Here is a 20,865-nt window from a genome sequence, read left to right as displayed (position 1 = left end):
ACAAGGAAATAGAGGCACCAACTAACCAACCAAGCAGATCCTGGAAAAGGACAACATCTGGGGAAAGAAGGTAAGCCTGGAGGGCCAGCAGAATCAGGGAAAGCGTACAGACCTGCCCAGCAGCCTCAAGGACTCAGGTGTTACCTTTCCAAAGTGAGGAGGTGAGAGACAACCAAGAGTGCCCGCTGCAGAGAGAGACACAGACGCCCTGAGTTTAACTTAGGCTGGGAAGGACACGAGCCCTGTCCTCCACAGTGAGACACCAGGCCTGGTGAGTGCCGACATTAAGTCCAGCTGTTCGAACCTCAGCCCCAGCGACTATACCCAGCAGACACCAGAAGACTGATTGTTTTCCCAGCTGCCAACATAAGGAAGGACATTCCTTGGCTTGCACAGTTGCCACAGTCTCCGGTGAACAGAGAGAGGGATCTCTGGTGCAGGGAGGGTGTCACAAACCCACACCCTAAAGCTAGGCAGAGAAAGCTGTGACTTGCTAGATTCAAAGACTGCAGATCCTGGAAAGAAGCCACTCGTTCAAAAACACAGGATTTTTGGTTTCAATCTTTAGGAAAAAAAAATTTTTTTTAATTTTTTACCATTTTTCTTTTCTTTTTATCAGTTTTTTTGGGGGGGCTAGGGACTTTTCTTTCTTCTTTTTCTTATCCATTTTCAGCTTTTTCCTTCTTATCTATTATTTTCTGTATTTTGCCTTCTGTTTCTATTTTTCTTGTTCACTACTTTCTGTAACTTTTCTGTTCATTTCCTTTTATTTCTCAAGAGGATCCCATGCCTCACTTTTCTTTCCTCCTTCTCGTTTTCTATTGATTATTTTTCTTCTTCCATTGATTAATTTTTCAAATTTTATCTTTTCATTCCCTGGCTCTCCACTGTCCTACACTTACTAATGTACTTAGTAACTTTTATAATTCTTATCTGTTAGATACTGTTCTATTGTGGAAGTAAAGATATTCCATTTTATAGGTATTTACTGAAGGTCAATATTTGGTTTGTCTTCGTGTTTATACTATAGTTATAGATCTCTTGTCTATGGCTAAGGGTGGTGCGTTATTGGTTTACTGCAGATGTTAATTTCCAGGTTGTCTTTGACCCTATTATTATCGCTGAGTTTATTACTATAGCTAGGGTAGCACAGCTGTTTCTATTAATTTGTTTTTTTCCGGATGCCAATGTCTGGGTTGCCTTTGGGTCATTAACAATGCTGCAGCCTACTCTCGGCCTAGGACAGGGTCAAATACACAGCAGCCTTCCCTCCCAAACAAACAAAGGCAGCTGGATCCCGTTCAGAGGCACAGGGCAACAGTCAACCAGGTCCAGAGAGCATTGCTGAAGAGCAGATATCAACTAAAGAGCTCTCCATACCAGCAACTAAGCTTTCCAGTATAATCAACCCACAAACCTCAGCACACATGCAAAAAATAAAAAAAATACTTCCAAAAAAATCTCAACTTCCAAAACCTGGTTCATGGGGTACTGAAAGGGAGGAAATCTAAAGCCATAGCATTAAGTTATTCAAAAGGATAAGAGAAAGATAACAGAAAAGATCGATATGGTGCTTGGTAATAATGGCTAAACAGAGAATGGGCCTAATAAAATAAATGATCAGCAAGGCTGGGGATTTAGCTTAGTGGCATAAGTGCCTGCCTTGCAAGCACAAGGTCGTGAGTTCGATCCCTGGTACCAAAAAAAAAAAAAAAAAAAAAAAAAAAATCAGCAAATCTACAAAAGACACTAATAAAAAGCTAGCTAAGCTACACAAAATTATACAAAACTGGATGACCAGCACAGAAAAGAATTACAGTCCAGGTAAAATTCTTTCAAAAGTGTGGAACACAGAAGTGACCAATATCAGAACTAGAAAAAGGGGCTGTTGTCAGTGACATTTAATGAGATTTCTGAAAAACCAGAAGAGAACAAGGGTACTCGGTGGCATACTGCCGTAATCCCAGCACTCCGGAGCTGAAGCAGAAAGACTGCTGTGAATTGGCCAGCCAACCTGTGCCACAGTCAGTCCAAGGCCAGCCTGAACTACGTAATAGCAGGTTCCAAAATCCTAAAAAAATTCTTGGTACTCTAGGAGTAAAAGAGAACTTTCCTAATCTAATAAAATATATGTTTAAAACATAATTTATGTCCACTCACAATCTGCACACAAATATTTATAAGTTTTATTCATAATCATAATCATCAAAATTTATAAACAATAAAGATATTGAATAAGGTAAATGGATACTCAACTGTAGTACATCCACACAAGAGAAAATTATTCAGTAATAAAATAAATGAGCCATCCAGACACAAAAAGACATGGAGGACTTTCAAATGTCTATTGCTTTAAAAAGTCAGTGTGAAAAGCATGCATAACCATACAATTCCATTTACATGACACTCTGAAATAGGCAACTGTATATAAAAAGTAAAATGTTTACTTAACACAAAGAGTGAGCCCCAAAATAAACTATGAACTTTAGTTAGTAAGAGTAGATCCGTACTGATTCATCAGTTATGACAAATGAACCATAAAAGTATAAGATGTTATTATCAGCAGAAAAAACTTGGGAGGGATACAGAAACTCTGCATACTTTGTGCTTGCTTTTTTCTTTAAACTTATAACTCTATAACACAAAGACTATTAACCTACTTTACCATATAACAAATAAAAATCTGTTTTGGTTTGGTTTTTCTGAGATAGCGTCTTGCTATGTAGCCCAGGCTGGACTCCAACTCACATCGATCCTCCTGCCTCAGCCTCCCAAGTACTGGGATTGTAGGCGTACACCATCATGCCCAGCTTGTGAACATAATTCTTAACAGCAAAATATCAGAAACTTTTCTAAAGATGTCATTGTTCCTACTTATATTCAACACGTACTGGAGATCAAGCAACACAATACAAGGAAAATAAAACCGATAAACGGTTACAAAAGGTGAAAAGAAATCATCTCATTATTTGCAGTTGAGTATTAGTATGGACAATCTGAAAGAGTCCCTAAATTATTAGAATTTGTAAGGGCAATTATATTAGTGAATATAAGATCAACAAAAATCAGTAGCTAAACATCATACCAATCTATGCACTGACGTAAGATGAAAACACAAGATAAACATTTAAAATAACGTCAAAACATCAAATATCTACAAAGGAATCTACTAAAACATACGTAAACATACTCAGAAGGTTACAAACATTGAAAAAGTGAAGTCTCTAATAAATGGAAGAATATATATTCTTGGTTTTTTGTATTCTCATAAATTTTTCAATGAACTTGTCAGTTTTTATAAAGAAAATAAAATTATGTTGGGGTCATGTTGCAAGTAAAGATCAATATAGAGATAACTGATACTCGACAATTGATAAGTACTCTTAAATGCATATATTTTTCCATTTATCAGAGATTTCATTTTTTCAATATTTAGTTTTTTGAATATTTGCTTACATACATGTTATTAGATTTATTTGTAGGCATCTAAGTCTTAGCTAGTACAATAAGGTAAGAAAAATAAAAAATAGTTATAAGTGTTAGAAACAAGGAAAAGAATCATTTTCAGTGAAGGGTTCTTGCCTCAGTAGAAATTATGTGGTGGCTGGGGATTTAGCTCGGCGGTATAAGCGCCTGCCTTGCAAGCAGGCAGTCGTGAGTTCGATCCCCGTTACCGATAAAAAGGAAAAAGACCAAAAAAAAAAAAAAAAAAGAAATTATGGCAGTGGTCTAAGGAGGCAGAAGGCGAAACCCTACCACTTCCTGCTCCTTCCCCAGCTCCTGTTCCTGCGCAAAGAAAATTGCTGGGGGTCAGCAATGCCTCCCTAAGCGCCACCCCAATCGGAAATTATATGTAGGTCCCATGGTCCACGTTTCCAGCAGAGAAAGCCAGGCCCCAGCAGTCACGGAGTTCTCTCCGCGTCCTTAGAATAAAGGCTATTTTTATTTTATATTCTCTCTTTTATCATGCTGAAAACCCAATTCAGCTAATACGATTATATGCATAGAAAATCCAAAATAACCTATAGCTTAAGTGCTTAAATTAATGTTAATTTAGCAATATTCCTGGATATGAGATCAGTATAAAAGATGAATTTCATTTCTATTTTTTGTTTGTTTGTTTGTTTGAGACAAGGTCTCACTACGTAGTGCAAGCTGGCTTTGAACTCACTTATGTAGCCCAGGCTGGCCTCAAACTCATGAGGATCCTCCTGCCTCAGCCTCTGAAGTCCTGGGATTACAGGTGTGCATCACCACACCCAGATGCACTATATATTAGGAAAAGTGTAAAATGGAAACTGAGCACAGTTTTAAAATACACAAAACGCCCAGAAATAAACTGAGTGAAAGATACATCATAGCCTTACACTGAAAAGCTTAACATCACTGAGAAAAAGAAGACTCAACTGGAGGCCTTTTCCATGTTCCCATACTGAAAAACTCATATTGCAGAAATCTCAGTTATCTCCATGTTGGTCTATAGTTGCAACCTGACCCCAACAGAATTTTATTTTCTTTGTAAAAACTGATAAATTAGCCGGGTGTGGTGGCTCACGCCTGTTATCCCAGCACTCGGGAGGCTGACGCAGGAGGATCGTTGCAAGTTCGAGACCAGCCTGGGCTACAAAGTGAGCTCAAGGCCAGCCTGGACTGCATAGTGAGACCCTGTCTCAAAAAGACAAAAAAAATTTTTTTGAATAAGATTTTAGTCGAAAAATAGTCCCAGCATTTGGGAGGCTGAGACAAGAGGATCACCACGAGCTTGATGCCAGCCTAGACTATAGTCTCAAAAAAGAAAAGAGTGTAGCTGGAAAACAAAACTACAAAGAAATCCAATTTACATTACACAATACAAGGAAAAATTTTACCTCTGATTCAATATCAGGAAAAAGTGAACCCCTTTAGCTGAGGCCTGACCCCCGGTAGTCCATTTTTGCTATTCCTTCCAGAAAACAAGTACAGTACGTTCAGTGCTGACGTGCAGCACAGAACCGCTCACCGCTGCTCCACAGCACGTATCTTTGCTGTCTTTACCACGCTTTGTACTAGGCACTCAGCGAGCCACTTCAGTTCTTCCCACAATGTCTGTACATACACACACTGCTTCTCAACCCCTTTTACCTCCCCTTCCTCCCTCACTTCTGTCCTCGTCCCAGATCCATTTCCCACCTCCTAAAATGCCATCTTTCTGCTTCATGGACTTTGGGTTTCTCATTTAAGAGAAGCCATGCAATATCTAATCTTCTCTGTCCAATGCAGTTCACTCAGCACTATGGTCTCCTGGTGCATCCATTTTCCTACCGATGACTCGAATATATCCTTCTTCATGACTCAGTAGTGCTACTTTATGCACGTATAATCTCTTTACCCATCGATGTGTTGATGGGGAAGCGGGCCATTTCCGAGATTTACCTATTGTGAATTGTGCTGCTACAAACATAAATAGGCGGCTGTCACTGTAATATGCCGACCAACCTGTCTTCCATACTTTAAAACTACTCTCCCTCCTTATTTACCAAAAGAAACGGTAATTCTAAAGTCAGACGCAGATCTTGACTCATTCGAAGATTTTTCACAACTCTCTAAAAATCAGAGATATTTACCTGATCAAGCTCTTCCCCGGCTTTTCTGAGGTTCTGTAGTTGGTAAGCATCTATGACTCTTCCATCATCTTGACAACACAAATCAATTACAATACAGCCCTGGTCCTCAAAAGCATTGATTTGATGAAAACTAATGAAAGGTTTGCTGTAATACATCCCTGGGAGAAGCTGCAGAGGGAAGCAAAACGATGAAAAAAGACATTCGCCTTCCTTTCCTATTTCTTCTCTCCAGGAAACAGATCGACAAAGCTCACATTAAGAAGGTATCCACTCTTAAGAGAGTATCCACATTAAGAGGGTGCCACTCTTACATGGCACACCCAGTAGGTGTAAGAGAAGCAGAATCCAAAGTGTCAAGGAAATATGCCTCATGTCATATTAATGAACAAACTAAGGGTATTTGATATAGGCCAATCAAGTGTTACAACTAATTGAAAAGTCTATGAAATATGGTTCAAAAGGATAAATCTAACTGCACAGTTAAAGAGAAAGCGCTGACCCTTAGTATGTGATGTAAGGGACTAATTCTTCAGAAAATAGATGCACTAAAATTTTTTATAATTAAATTCAGGTAAATTTTGGATACTATCATTTTAGAGAGATAAAATATACACAACAAAACAGCACTATTATTAATAAGGAGTATACAAAGACATTCAACCAACATGCTTGGACTTTGGTGAGATTATCATACGGACGTACCCGTAAGTTCCGGGAGCAGCTGATTAAATTTACCAATGCAAATGTTCTAGATCTGTGCCTAAACAACATCCCTTTTTGTAACTATAATGAAATGAACGAAGCTATAATAAAAGAGATTCCTAGAGGCTACTTTAATTCAATCAGGTAATTAAGTGAACAAAATAATTCCTAAAAATCTCTGATAGGCATCGTCTACCCTGCCAATACTAACTATAGGTGGCCCAGTATAACAAAGAAGGCAATATCCCTAATTAAAAAGCATCCTTAGGGCTCAGGATTTAGCTCAGCAGCATAAGCGCCTGCCTTGCAAGCGTGCGTCCTGAGTTTGATCCCTGATACCTCCCCCCAAAAAAAGTATCTTTAAAATAACGCCCAGTGAAGATGAAAAAAATCAGCCATATGGAAATTCATCTCTAAATCCAACCACTACTTGCTCAAAATACTCCACCTGTCCAGTACGTTTATCCACCACATGAAATCTTGTATTATACTGGGGTTCCCAGCTTATCCCATCTGAGAAAGCCTTTCCCCGAATTTTAGAAGTGATAATTTTCCACAGGTTTATCTTGAGAGGCTGCTCAATGAAGATTATATAGTTCTTCGTCATCCCTGAAAGGGTCCAGAAAGTAACAGAAGGCTACTTAGTCTGAAATGCAACCATTACAGGGCCCGACTGAATGCCTGGACATGTTACTGACCTTTACAAAAGGCCATACTTCACCACTTCAGCTCTGCTATCCATATATAACCTGTTCTCCGTTAAAAAAGAAACTGCTAACAACACGTTGGGTGGAAAGTCGTCGGCTTCCTTCTCATCTTGTTTTCGTTTTGAATTACTTTAATTTTGGAACAAAGTAATGAAGTAAACTAACATGTCGTTTACGAGCTGGACATTTGTTCCCTAATCCTTTTCTTACTTATCTTCCTGTTAAGGACCTAGAAGCAGTTTGGCCATAACTAAAAAACAGAAAATAAATACTGCTAAAGCAATCTATATAGAACATGAAGGTCTCCCCACAAAGCATAGTCAAGACCTTTTCATGCATGACTGAAGGCTTTACATTGCCTTTTTTAAATTGTTTTTGGTCTTTTCGGACACAGCCTCACCATGTAGCCAGGCTGGTCTTACTTTCAAGCATCCTCCCCAAGCTTCCCAAGCGCTAGGATGCCCCCTGTACATCACCACATCCAGTTTAAAGTTGTCTGAAGTCCTGAGTTCTGTAACTTAATTTTTTTAATAATTGTACTAGAGCAACTGTTCTTTTCAAGCAGGTAACTGGCTAGTGTAAGGAGTATATGACTAACCCAAATAACCTTCATGGCAAGAAATGCAACATTGGTTTCAGTATGGTGAACTCTGATGTTAACTGTTACTAGCCCTTGCAAACCCTAGTCCCTCCGACACAGTAACATTAAGGGAGGGCACTTTGTACTTTGCTTCATCTCTGTACTCACCGAAGCTATGGTAGTAGGAAGGTTTCATTCTCTCTGTAGGAGCAATAGAACATATCACCTGGGCTCCGTGGATTGTCTCCCCAAGGTCCACCTTCTCTGGAGGAACCCGAATAACATTGTAACAGGAACCTGGAAAATGAAAAGCCCAATCTTTACCATTACACCTACAATAAAGACCACCCTTGCCCTCGTGCACAAAGCAAAAGCAGATCCACACAATATGTAGGACATGTCTCATGAAGGGATGTTTCAAGCTGGGAATGGCGGCGCACAGCTGTAGTCCCAGCCCTCGGGAGGCTGAGGCAGGAGGATCACTGCAAATTTGAGACCAGCCTGGGCTACAAAATGAGCTCAAGGCCAGCCTGAACTGCATAGTGAGAACCTGTCTCAAAAAGACCAAAAACTTTAACAAAGGACGCTTCAAATGGATTTAGATATAAAATATATTCACTTTATAAAAGTCATTAGCTAAAGATTCAAAACTACACATGCAAAGTAATCAGTCACTGTATTTTAATGCTCTCAGATGGCTGCCCCCTCACTCCTGCAGATGCACCCGTACCTACCTCATAGGGAAGACAAGGAAGAAGCCAGGAATATGCTCGGATCCTGCTGGTCTCTCTCCTCCCTTCCCATGCTTCAACAACCACAGTTCCATTTTCACCCGTGTCCAATTCTTTCCTTATAGTCCTCTGGTCCTGGGGTTACCTTAGGCCCCATCGCAATCTATCTCATCAATATTCATCCATCCAGGCCCTCTTCTGGCTGTTGCTTACTAGTTCTTCAACAGTCAACTCAAGTTTCCGTCCCTCCGGTAACCTTTCGTCCCTCTTCCCCTCTCCTACAGTACTCGATGGGGGGTGGTCAGATCCCTCATTATACATGCATGATGTCCTACGCAGTCTTAACGCATCGCACTGTACTATGATGTTCTGCTTGCCTGTTTCCCGAAAAGTTGCACTCTTCCAGAATAGGAACTGTGTCTGATTTATCTTCTCATCCTCACTGCCAAACAAGAAGTTGGCATTTTGTAGGCACACCACAAATGGCTATCAATGAATTAACTAAAAACATAGATTTGTTAAGCCACTCAATAAACGAATGTCCATTTAGGTGATACTATGCACTCTTCGTGGTACTGGAGCTTCCAGTTCAGGTAGTGATAAATTTGGGCAACAGAAATTTGAAATCCCCAACCTGCCTTTGGAACAAGGTAACAATATTCATCTCGTCATCTGTCCTGCACCTACTTTCTTAGCACGCACCACATTCTGCACACCATTAGAAGTGTGACTCTGAGGACTACAGCACAGGGCATGTCAGCAGCAGTCTACAAAAGAGATCAAAAATCTCTTCTTTTATAAAATTCTAATGCTAATGAATCATCTACTAAGCAAAATAGAATATGTGAGGGGTAATAAGAACTATACCAGACAGAAAACAAGGGAACATGGAGGATTGTGCACGAGTGGGGCTACAGTTTGCAGCTTTAAATGTGATGATCCCAGAGGGCTTCAGTGAATAGGCAGCTCTTAAATAAAGACCTGAAGAAGGTGAAGACAGCCTGGAGGGTACCCGGGAGGGACGCATTCCGGACAGAAGGGAGAACAAACCCTAAGGTCTTCAGCCAGGACACGTGTGAATGTTCAGATAACAGCAAGGAAGCCAGTCTGGCTCTGTCACGATAAACAGAGAAATGAGTCTCCAGAGAGGTGAGGGAGGTGAGAATAAGTGGGAGTGGCCAGGGATTCGCTCAGCTGTACAAGCGCCTGCCCGGCAAGTGCAAGCTCTCCAGTTGATCCCTGATACCACAAAAAAAAAGGAAGGAAGGGAGGGAGGGAGGGAGGAAGGGAGGAAGGAAGGAAGGAAGGAAGGAAGGAAGGAAGGAAGGAAGGGAGGGAGGGAGGAAGAAAGGAAGGAAGAAAGGGAGGAAGGGAGGACAGCTAGGAGTCACGGTGACAGGGCAGTGAGCTGGGTAAGGACGAGCCAGGAAGCTGGGAGGCTCCTGCAATCGCCTTAAGCGCGCGAGGACGCAGGATTGAAGCAGAGTGGCAGCACAGAGAAGGCGGCAAGTGGCTGGAGTTTGGAGACATGTTGAAGACGGTGGTAACATTGCTTTTTGGCCAGGAACACGTGGCTGTGAGAGGTATGAAAGATGACTCCAAAGTTAGTGTCTTGAGCAATGGGAATTACCATCAGCTGAGGTGGGGAAGATCCTTTAAGAAGAGAAAGTTGGTAGAAAAGATCAGGAGTTTGGTTTTGGGTAAGTTAATTTTGTAATGCCTATTAGGAATCCTCTAGAAAAATAAACACTGGGTAAACAGCTAGATATAAATTACTGTAGAGTTTCTTATTGGAAATACAGGCATGTTTTGAGAAACCAGCTGAATATACATATTTTTAAATAAAAATGTATATAAATCTAATTTAATATATATATTATATATCATGCTTTGCTTAATGATAAAAGAAATAATAGAAAAGTTCTATGGTTCCAAGAACACAGATTATCTAGTATAAAGCACATGTTTTAAATAAGTATTAAACCTAACTGGATTAATGTTTAAAGTATTCTTATTAGTTTTTTAAATGATTTAAAACATATATGGAAAAGCTAAAATAATTAATAGCTTTTTACTTCCTAAAGGCAGAAATTAATACAAAACATTGTATTTTATTGCAGTGAGTATCATAACTTTCCCGCAAAGCTGTCCTAGGTAGCTGAGCTCCCTGTGGCTACCTATACATTCAGTTCCAGTTTCAAATACTTCTCACTGAACCAAATAATCCAGTGTTACTTGGGACTAAAAGACAAAGAATTTCTCAGCAGTTAGATTAAGTGATTACTCAATTCATTGAGTATAAACTCACCAGTCAATAAACTGTTCTAATTGCAATTCTTGAAGGCAATTAGGCAAGGCAAACAAGCACCCAAGAAAACCCAGCAGAGGGATGCTAACAGAAATCTGATCTGCTCAGTACTGTAATCTCATTCTGCTGGCTCTCCGGCAGTTTGCATAAATAGCAGATTGAGGCAAAGTTACAAGCACCACCCTTCATGATTGGTAGCTGGGTTTCCAATGAAGACCAGGTTAAACACTCCAAGATCACCCCGGGGACCACGTTAAAAATGTGATTCTTACCCCTTTTCTGTTCTGCTAAACCAGAACCCCTGAAAAAGAATGAAGCTCAGTAACCCAGCAAACATTCCAAGTGATTCTTACACACACCACAGGCTGATGATTGCTGATTTAATGACCTTGTTAAAATATGTAGCTCAGAATGGTTCAACAGTATTTCTTATGTCATCAAAGAGTTACAAAGTGATCTACTTGATTAACAGAGTTAATTGAGAAATAGATTTTTAATCTTCAAAAAAGATAGATATGTGAAAAACCCTACTAGCTCAGTGTATCTATTTGCTGAGCTATTTTACTTAGGAAGCTGCTTAATGTTTTACATATAACAGCTTTAAAGAATTTATCTCTATTTGAGATTAAAGAACAGGACAGAAGCTGAGTAATGAGGTGTCCAGGGTATCCTATTTGTACTTGAGCCAGTAAAAAACAGAACCCCAGTATTCATCTTCACATACATTCACTGTATAAACCTGGAGAGATTCAGAGGAGCAACCCAAGTGGGGAGCAGCTAAGCTGGAGATCAGCCACACATCTGAGGCGAGGGCAGACCAGGAAGCACCAGAGGCGGACCTTGTGATGGTCAGGGAGGGGGACACAGGCCTCCAGAGGCAGACCATGTAAGCTGGCGTATCAACACATGTCCAGCCTTGGTGTTCCTCCCTGAAACTACTGCACACATAACCGTGAGAATGTTTTGCTTTCAGTGTTCTCAGCAAAACACGGAGACCTTGTACTTTTGGCTCTATTGCTCGCCTCCCCCTTTTTATGGTGTATAAATTAAAGATGTGGACTGTGCTGGGTTGTCACTGCCTCTCCATCAGTCAGGTCCCACCTAGTCCCAGATTCTTCTGTGCCTGAGTTTTTCTTTCTTTCTTTTTTTCTTTTTCGTTTTTATCGGTACCAGGGATCGAACTCACGACTGCCTGCTTGCAAGGTAGGCGCTTATGCCGCTGAGCTAAATCCCCAGCCCCTGATTTTTTCTTAATCACCCCTCTGAGGCCCCCTCTGGCTGCGTGGGTCACGGCAGGTGGTACCCAATGTGGGGCATAAGCATGGAGAAACTGAGACAAGGAAACGCTCCAGGCAGGCCATAGGACTAAGGCACAGAGTGCACCGAGTAGTCACTAGGGTAAGCTAAGGGAGATTTAGGATCTAAAGATCATTCTTCGTATATTGATATGTTAAAGCTTTGCTTAGGGTTAGAGGGACACCTATCAGGACTGCACAATTCCTAATTTCTTGAGTTTGTTCAAGGGACCTGTCCTTGATTCCCAGAAGAAAGAACTATAAGTTTTCACACTTTGGAAGAAGGCAGGAAAGTGGCTTAGAGCAAGGACAGGGAAAAAGTACACCAGCTCAAACCTGTCTAGACTCCTGCAGACTTTTACAGGGTCATTTAACAGGTGAAACCCCTGCTTTCCCCTCCTCTCCCCACTTCTCACAGACCCTGGGCAGCAGAGGGCGCACCAAGCCTGCGGCAGGAGGTGGGAACCAGAGTTACACCGAGCCTGGATCCTGCCAGGCGAAGGGAAGTAGCACAGTGAGGAACGCAGGCCGGACGCCTGGCCCTGGCCCGGGCACCCGCAGCTGCGCCCCTGTCCCAAGCCAATGGCCAGCCACAGCTCGCCGGTCCTGAGCCTCAGTCAGCCCGGAGCGCACCGGTGCCCACCTTTCTCTGCACACACACGGGGTGGCTGCCTCTCTGCTACAAAGTTTAGGGCCCCCCGGGTCCCAGCTTTATTTCCCATCGGCCCCTCTCAGGACCCTGCTGGCTGTGTGGGTCACAGCAAACTCACAAAGACAATCACTCACCCAACATACTCCTAACTTACACAAAGATCTAACAAACTGTAGGTAAGTTTATTGCTAACTAACACATAGATGCAGGGGGCTGGGGATTTAGTTCAGTAGCATAAGTGCCTGCCTTGCAAGCAGGAAGTCTTGAGTTCGATCCCCAGTACCGATAAAAAGGAAAAAGACAAAAAACAACAATAAAAACACTTAGACACAGCCAGAAGTATCTAACACATTCCTTTTCAAGTCAAGATATGTTTACTTACGTGTAGGGACATGAATTGGCGTGCCCTCATGATCAAGTAGAGATCAAGTATTTTTTAAAAAGCAGTGCAGTCTGCAGTAACCAGTGATAGGTAACTAATTGGGATGGTCTACTAGAATGGTTTTTCTTTTCCCAGTATTGGAGCTTGTTTCCAAAATCACTCTACCACTGAGCGACATCTTCAGTCCCTTTTTATTCTTTATTTTTTATCTTGACACAGGGTTTTGCTAGATTGTTCAGGTGGGACTAGAACTTGTGCTCATCCTGCCCCACTCAACCTCCTCCAGTACTGGGCCTACACCACTGCACCTGACCAGTGATGATACACAGAAAGCCTTAAGCAAGTGATTTAAACCTCCTCAAAGCTCACTGCCCTCATTTGTAAAAGGGAGGTAATAAAAACACCTTCATATAAGGAGTAAGTAAGAAAATATAGCATAGCCGAAAATGTTTAATTTCAGCGTGTAGTATTCAACAAATGTTAGTTATCATACTGGCTATAAGAACTTTCTAGAACAGCTGGTAGGCAATCATGGAAGTATGTGGAAGGAGGCATGATTTGAATAGCTGTAAATACAATCTACTAGGAACTGAATTTACTTTGTAGTGCATTATTCCCTGATAAAAATAAATTCCATCCTATGTCACAAATAATGTACTTTCCTTATATCTCTTTGATGAAGCATTCATTCTAAATTTCTTCTATGTACAACATGGCACTTTTAAAAATTCATGTTTAAGAAATATGTACTGAGGATTCCTATATGTTAAAAGCCAAATTCATAATGGAACATAAAAAATATGAGTTGTACTAAAAAGGCCAAACAGCAAATCAGCTGTTACACATAGTTACAAAAGGACCACAGAATCCCACATTTTAAGCTCACTAATGCCACAAGATTTTCTTTCTGAAACATTTACATGAAATTTCATTTTATATCTTGACCAGAAGGGATCCCTAAGAAAACAGCGGACGCCCAATTATCTCTAGAAAGACCTCGATTCCCACTTTACCTTGTGAGCCATAGGAGTTCCCCATATTGTATGCTGTTCCGTCTGGGTCATAATGAGGATGTGCAGTTGCTCCATTTACAGCAATAAATTTGCTCCAATCTACCTACAAATGTAGGATCATGAAAGTTTTTTTTTTAAATTACATGTGCTGGTCTCTATTGACATCACATAATAGTAGGGACATGTAAAATATTTTTAAAATAAAATATACAAACTACAGTATATGCCATAATTTCTTACCTCTGAGAAATCAAAATTATTTTCCCATTAAATTTTTTAAAACTTGAATTTAAGGGCCAGGGATTTAGCTCAGGGGCACATCACCTGCCTGGCAGGCATAAGGTCCTGAGTTCAACCCCCAGTACAAAAAAAATTTGTTTTTTGAATTTAAAAACAGAACAAAAACAAAAACCTGCCACCAAGTGTGGTGGCTCACATCTATAATCCCAGCACTCAGCCCAGGAGGCTGAGGCAGGAGGACTGCTGTGAGTTTGAGGCCAGCACAGGCTACATAAGCAAGTTCAAAGCCAGCCTGAACCACACAGCAAGACCATATCTTTATAAAAAACTTACCAACATACACATACACACAAAAATCCTGAATAGATTTGTCTAAAACCACAAGATAGTTCAAAAGAAGCATTCGATTTAAAGTTAAATTTTGGTCTGAATTTTTACTTTTAACTAATTCATTAAGGCAAGGTAGGTCTAGACAATCTCTAGTGCAGTACTAATTGTAACTCAGAAAAAGAACATGATTCACTAGGTAGATCAATACTGTTTTATTTCTCCTTTACACCAATCTTCAGATCTTCCTCCAAATAAGGAAGAGATTTAGAATTATCTTTAAAGAGACCCTACATAGTCCATAGTTGGGACAGAAGGGGAAGGTTAACTGAATTAATTTTGTTTATGTCATTAAGGCTCCAATTGCTTCAGATATTTACTATTTTTAAAAGTACTTTGGATGGAAGAAATTCATTTTTAACTATCCATTACCTTTTCTGTTCTTTCCAGAGTTTCGATGTCCACTTTATTCATCAAATTGGTCTCAGTGCTCATATAGTAATCACCCTTGTACCGCACATAGTTGACATTGGTGTTGTCAGTCATGGCTAAAACCGACCATCAGAGTCATTTTAGTACCACAGGTATGGTAGCAAACCCTAATCACATGCTCAGAAGTCTCAACATCCTCAAAATGTTTTTCAAGGTTTCTGTTTCTATAGATTGTCATAGATCTCAATAATTGAAATAATGATCATCAATAATTGAAATAATGATCATGATCACCAAAAATTCTGGGCATGTTGATAACTGCTTACCAGTCATCTCAAACTTTGACATGAAACGTTCAAAAATATTCTTGCATGGGTCGGGAAGAGCCAGTGTGCCAAACTCTGAAATCACAATTCGATTCTGAGCACTGTTGGCCTTATAAGTATCACTCTGCAGAAACTTGCTCCTGTATGTAACTGAACCATTCTCTATCCTGAACTGGTGAAGCAAAGCCATTCCATCAAACCAGTGATTATACCTACAAACCAGAAAAAAGAAAAGAAAATTCTTACCAGTAAGAAAAGCATAGATCAGAGTAAGAAATAAAGCGACCCATCTGTACTTCAAAACTAGAGGTAAGAAAATAGAGGGGAAGGGCCAGGGATACAGCTGAGTGGCATAGAGCCTGCCTGGCAAGGGCAAAGTCCTGAATTCCATTCCCAGTACAGAGAAAGGGAGAGAGAGAATATGAAGCGGGGGGGCAGAAATAGAAAATAGAGGAGTGGTGAATGACAACTCAGCCTTTCTGAGATTCAAAATTCAGACCCCGGAAAATAACAGTGTGGGGAAGAAAAAAGAAGTAGCTCCCCAAGAACAAGGAAGGATCCAACAGAAAATTAAAACACACAGAGAAATTAAAGAGACACAACACAGTGCAGAGGGGAAGGACAGTCTTCACTCTCCCCTGGACTCCCAGCTCATGGCCGTCAGGAAAAGGAAAGGGAACCTACAGACCCAAAGTGCAAGCTAGGGCCTCAGAGGGCCTCAGGGATAAACGTGGCAGTGGACTGGACCAGAGAGCTCTGAGAGCTGCAGGGAAAGCACAGGGTTACACCCCCACGTGAGTCCTCTGCCAGGCTGCTGAGAGTGACTCCAGCCAGAGCACCTGTCATATTCCTAGACAGAGGGCTTGGCTGGGCACCTCTGGGGAAGGTTGACTGGACCTGTGACTCAGAACAGCTGCAGAACGGCCCCACCTCAAGGTTGCCTGTGTTGTGTTCCCAGTGACCGGGTAAGAGAGGAGCACGGGAGCCAGCTGTGACCAGGGAAAAGCTGAAGGGTCCTTACGGGGCTTAAGCTAGAGAACACAGGCGCTGCCCCCGACCAGAGGCCAGGCCCAGCCGGATTTGCTCTGGGTCGGAAAGTCATGGCATTGGTGCCCCTGCCCTGGTCCTTTGGCTGTTGCTGTCTGCGTCAGGCCTGGATCTGGGTCCGACTACCCTCTTTATCAGCCAGCGTAAGCGGGGTCATGCCCTGACTGGACACCGGCCCTGAATCATAGATCCTGGAAGAAAATCACACGATCAGAATCACAGAGAAAATGTGCGTGTGTGTATGTGCATGTGCGTGTACGTGTGTGTGTGTGTGTGTGTGTGTGTGTGTGTGTGTGTGTGCGCGTGTGTGTGAACTGTTTTTGAGGACATTCTTGTTTTCATTTTTCTTTATTCTTTCTTCTCCGCTTCTCTACCTCACCAGATTATTGGGGTTTGAGGAATTTTCCTTTGTCCTTTTTCCTTGATTCTTATCTTTTTCTTAGTTTTTATTTTTCTGTTTCTTGTTGTTTTGTGGGCTTTTTTTTCCTTTGAGGCAGGTCTTACTATGCAGTTCAGGCTGGCCTTGAAGTCACTGTGGAGCCCAGGCTGGTCTCAAACTCACAGCAAACTCTCAAACTCTCCTCCTGACTCAGCCTCCCATCTGCCGGGATTACAAACTGCACTGGCATGCTCAGTGCTTCTGTTTTCGGTACTTTTTTCCTTTTCCCTTTAATTTTTTGATTTATTTTTAATCCCAATATCATTTTCTCTCCCTATTTTACTTTTTTCTTCTATTTCTCATTTTTTTCTCTTACCTTCACCTAGGTCTGTACTCATGCTTCTGCTCCCCAATAGGATTCTTTGCACCCCTTCTCTCTCCTCTTATCATGCAGCTCAGTGTTTCAAAATTTCCCCCTTGCATTCCTATTCCCAAACTCCTATCATATTAAAGCTTTATTAATCTTTAGTGAGTTAATTCTGTAAAATTACCGTTGAATTCTACCATTAGTAGAGACATAGCTGTCACATTTATTGCATATTAACTGTAAGTCAATGCCTACACTGTCTTAATGCTTACACTGTAACTGGGGGTTTCTTCTTTAGAGTTAAAGGTGGTATGTAATCCGTTCTCCCTGTATGTTAGTATGCAGTTTGTCTTGGATGATACAGTTGTCGCTGATTATCTTGATATTACCAGGGTCACATAATTATTGCTATTAATGTTTTCTCTGTAAGTCAAAACTAAGATTACTTCTGTGACATTAACAATACTTGAGTACATGCCCAGAGAACTATTGTTGGACAAATGACATGGCATCCTCCTCTCCTAAATTAGTCAGGGTGGTCGGATCTTAGAGCTGAGCAAAGGACTACACTTGGCAATGCCCAAAGTGCATCACGAAAAGCAACTAGTGACCTCTACACTACCTGTACAGACCCAGGAGCTTCCAGAAGACAGTAATAAAAAGCTAGCTGAACAGTAAGAAGTCAACTTGTTGGGAAGAAATAAGTTTAATGGGACTATAAGAATGTGAAAACTGGGCCTTCTGTGCAGTGAGTTTCAGAGGTCAAACTTTCAAGGCTGCGGCAATACTGTGGAACAGGTTCCAGGTAGGCCTGGGTATGCGGCCCTGTTCCTGTGTCACACAGTGTCACAGTCATTGCGGTAGGGACAGTCCAGGAACCGAGAGGCTACACCAGCATCATCGTGGAACCTTAAGTCCTCCCAGGAGAGTGGTAGATATTAAGGTGATAAGGCTACTCAGCATCCTGCCATACTCATATAACTCAAAAAACAGAGAAGCACGCTTTCAATTAAATCATTGGCTTAAAAAATTAATTGAAAATGCCTTCAGCATGTCACTAGTATGTGTACACATAGATGCGGATCTGTTAAATGGCATCTAGCAGTGTGATCAGAGCTTCACAGTTGTGTGAGGTGATTCTTATCTACAGGCGAAGAGCTACCCAGCTCTTCTCCAGCTTTCTACCCCTCCCTTTAAATCTAATCTGGGAATCCAACCTCTCAAATGAGTGTCCAGGCTCCATGGGGCCTAAAGATATTTGCTTTTCTCACCCAAAGGGCAGGCCTTCTTACTGCAAATCCACTGCAGCCTCAGTTACTTGAATAATACAGCAGGGCTTCTCCTTCTGCAGCACAGAAAATACCATAAACTTTCTGCAAAAGGTTATTACCAGGGCTGAGGATTTAGCTCAGCGGCATAAGCGCCTGCCTTGTAAGTGTGCAGCTGTGAGTTCAATCCCTGGTACCGATAAAAATGAAGAAGGCAAAAAAAAAAAAAAAAAGAGGTTATTACCAACTGGGGCTGCAGTATCACTTTTCTCCTCCCCTTCACTTTCCTCTATCCCTTCTCTTTCTCCTCCTCCTCCTCTTTTCCTTTTTCTCCTCCTCCTCTTTTCCTTTTTCTCTTTGACTGATGCTTTTTTAAAAAAAAATTTAACTTGTGTGAAAGACAGACACATAAAGTAAGGAAAAGCAGAACTGCTCTCACTCATCCTATTTTTCTTCTGCAAAAATACCTCCAACTTTCCCCACACTCTGGCATTAAAGTAATTCCTTCCGTATTTGTCCAGCACCTGGAGAGGGGTGCATTCCACAGATAGATTATTCAGTGAAGACAAACTGTAGCATGTTTGGTAAATAAAAGTAAGTGGAATTCAGAAACAAGCACATCTTAAAGCTGTCTTGCACTTGAAATATGCCCTGGTCATGGGCTGTTTCTGACAATGGGCAGAGTGGCACAATGTGGCCCTGACAGAGCGCAGCCAGCCCCACTACGGGAAGGAAGAGAAAGGTGTTTGCCGGGAACAAGGGAAGGGAAGGAAGTCGGCAGGTAGTGTTTAATGGGCGCAGAATTTCAGTTTTCAAGATAAAATGAGTTCTGCAGATGGATGTTGCTGACAGTAGCACAGAGTGAATTCATTTAACACTACTGAACTGTTATGATTAAGGTGGTAAGTTTTAGGCTATGTACATTTTGTCATAGTTTTTTTCTTTAAAAAAATGATTCTTGGAACATCATTCAGCCAGTAAAAATAATGGTCATAGCAGGGCATGATGGTGCCTGCCTATAATCCCAGCACTTGGGAGGCTGAGGCAGGAGGACTGTCACGAGTTCAAGGCTAGCCTGGGCTGCACAGCGAGTTCAAGGGCTGCCTGCAATACAGAGAGACCCTATCTCAAAAACCCAAAAGTCAGTTAAAAAAAAAAATATATATATATGTATATATATACATGTAATGGTCATTCAGATTTTGTAGCAGCATAGATAAAAAGGTTCTGATAACGTAAAAGTCTTTTTGAACAGAAAAAACTCCACATAGGACTGCAATTATTTAGAACAAATGTATAGGAATAGTGGAGAAGACAGCCAGCAATACACCAACGTGTTAATAGAGGATTGCCCCCGCCCCTTTTCCATAGTTCAGAAATTTTATACAACTAAAAATTTTTATAATGAAAAAAATTTTTCTAACATTTAAAAATGTTAAAAATAAAGCGAAGTTTTTCCTGGCTATAGGCCTTTCTTCACATAATGTCACATCCCTACTAGACACATAGAGAGCTCTGGCCCAACAAGTCACTGGCTTTTCATCCAGGTACACTGCATTTACTGAGCGTTATCTAGGTGGGGCCACTGTTCCCTGTCCTGGGAATACCAGGTAAAGTAAAAGGTCCCCACCCTCATGGAGCTCACACACCGTGGGAAGCACAGCAACATACAAATAAAAAGCACTAGCCAAGGTGATGCCGCACAAACTGGTAGAATATCCCAGGGCTTTAGACCGAAGAGTCAGGGAAGCCTCAGAGAACAGGAAGCTTGGCCGGGTAGCTGCAGGACAGGAAGCAAACCCCCGATGATCAGGGAAGACAGAGTTAGGAACCCGACGGCAAATGCGACCAAAGGAAACGCGATGAGCACGGAAGTGAAAGAGGCTGCTGTGTCCGCGGCGGGCGCTGGTGAGGGAAGCGGCGGGAGGTGGAGACCGGCCTTCCAGGAACTGGGGGAGTCACAGGGAACTGACCCCTCGCGGTCTGTCTGTCTGTCTCTCATAAACTCACAGAGGACTTCAAATTTGTAATATTAAGCAGAGTAGAAAAAGCAACATTTTTTCTTTTCCTCGTGGAGGCTACCGTTTGGAATGTGTAATCAACGTGCACCCCAGATGGGATGGGATGAAGCCTATTCTACAGAACCGGTCTGGCCGACACGCCCAAGTTCCCGCCAGAATCGAGGCTTACCTGTCCTCCCCGAACTCAAACTTGCCAGGTCCGACTCGGAGGAGCGAGCCGCGCAGCCAGCGGGGCAGGCTTCCGCGGACGCGGGCCGGGACGGAGCGCGGCGTCGCGGGCACCGAGCTCAGCAGCGGCGCCACCCGCGGCAGCCCCGAGGCGGCGCTGCTCCCGGCCGGGGTCCCCGGCGTCCTCACACCTGCAAAGGAAATCAGAAGCAGCACCAGGTAGCGGAGCAAGTCTCCAGGTTCTCCTCTCCTTGCCCATCCTCAGGCTTTCAGGGCTTCGATGCTCACTTGTGAAGCAGAGCGATCCTGCTTGGGTT

At 42.0% G+C, this 20,865-nt stretch overlaps 1 protein-coding gene across 1 annotated transcript in view; it reads right to left on the bottom strand.

Annotated features, from left to right (window-relative positions):
• The window catches only part of Bco2 (beta-carotene oxygenase 2), a 32,926-nt gene that overhangs the window by 6,076 nt on the left and 5,985 nt on the right, over positions 1–20,865 (bottom strand). The window contains exons 2-8 of the mRNA XM_003472693.5: positions 20,550–20,739; positions 15,299–15,510; positions 14,973–15,088; positions 13,974–14,076; positions 7,761–7,889; positions 6,754–6,914; positions 5,604–5,771 (exon numbers count right to left, since the gene is read on the bottom strand). Of these exons, the coding sequence (XP_003472741.3) occupies positions 5,604–5,771; positions 6,754–6,914; positions 7,761–7,889; positions 13,974–14,076; positions 14,973–15,088; positions 15,299–15,510; positions 20,550–20,739 (1,079 nt within the window). The remainder of the gene's footprint in view (positions 1–5,603; positions 5,772–6,753; positions 6,915–7,760; positions 7,890–13,973; positions 14,077–14,972; positions 15,089–15,298; positions 15,511–20,549; positions 20,740–20,865) is intronic.

Source organism: Cavia porcellus, unplaced genomic scaffold (assembly GCF_034190915.1).
Source record: "Cavia porcellus strain 051 isolate PalLab524CR breed Dunkin Hartley unplaced genomic scaffold, mCavPor4.1 scaffold_9, whole genome shotgun sequence".
NCBI lineage: Eukaryota > Metazoa > Chordata > Mammalia > Rodentia > Caviidae > Cavia > Cavia porcellus.
Note: the sequence above shows the minus strand (reverse complement) of the source record. Positions and strands in the feature narration are given on the sequence as shown.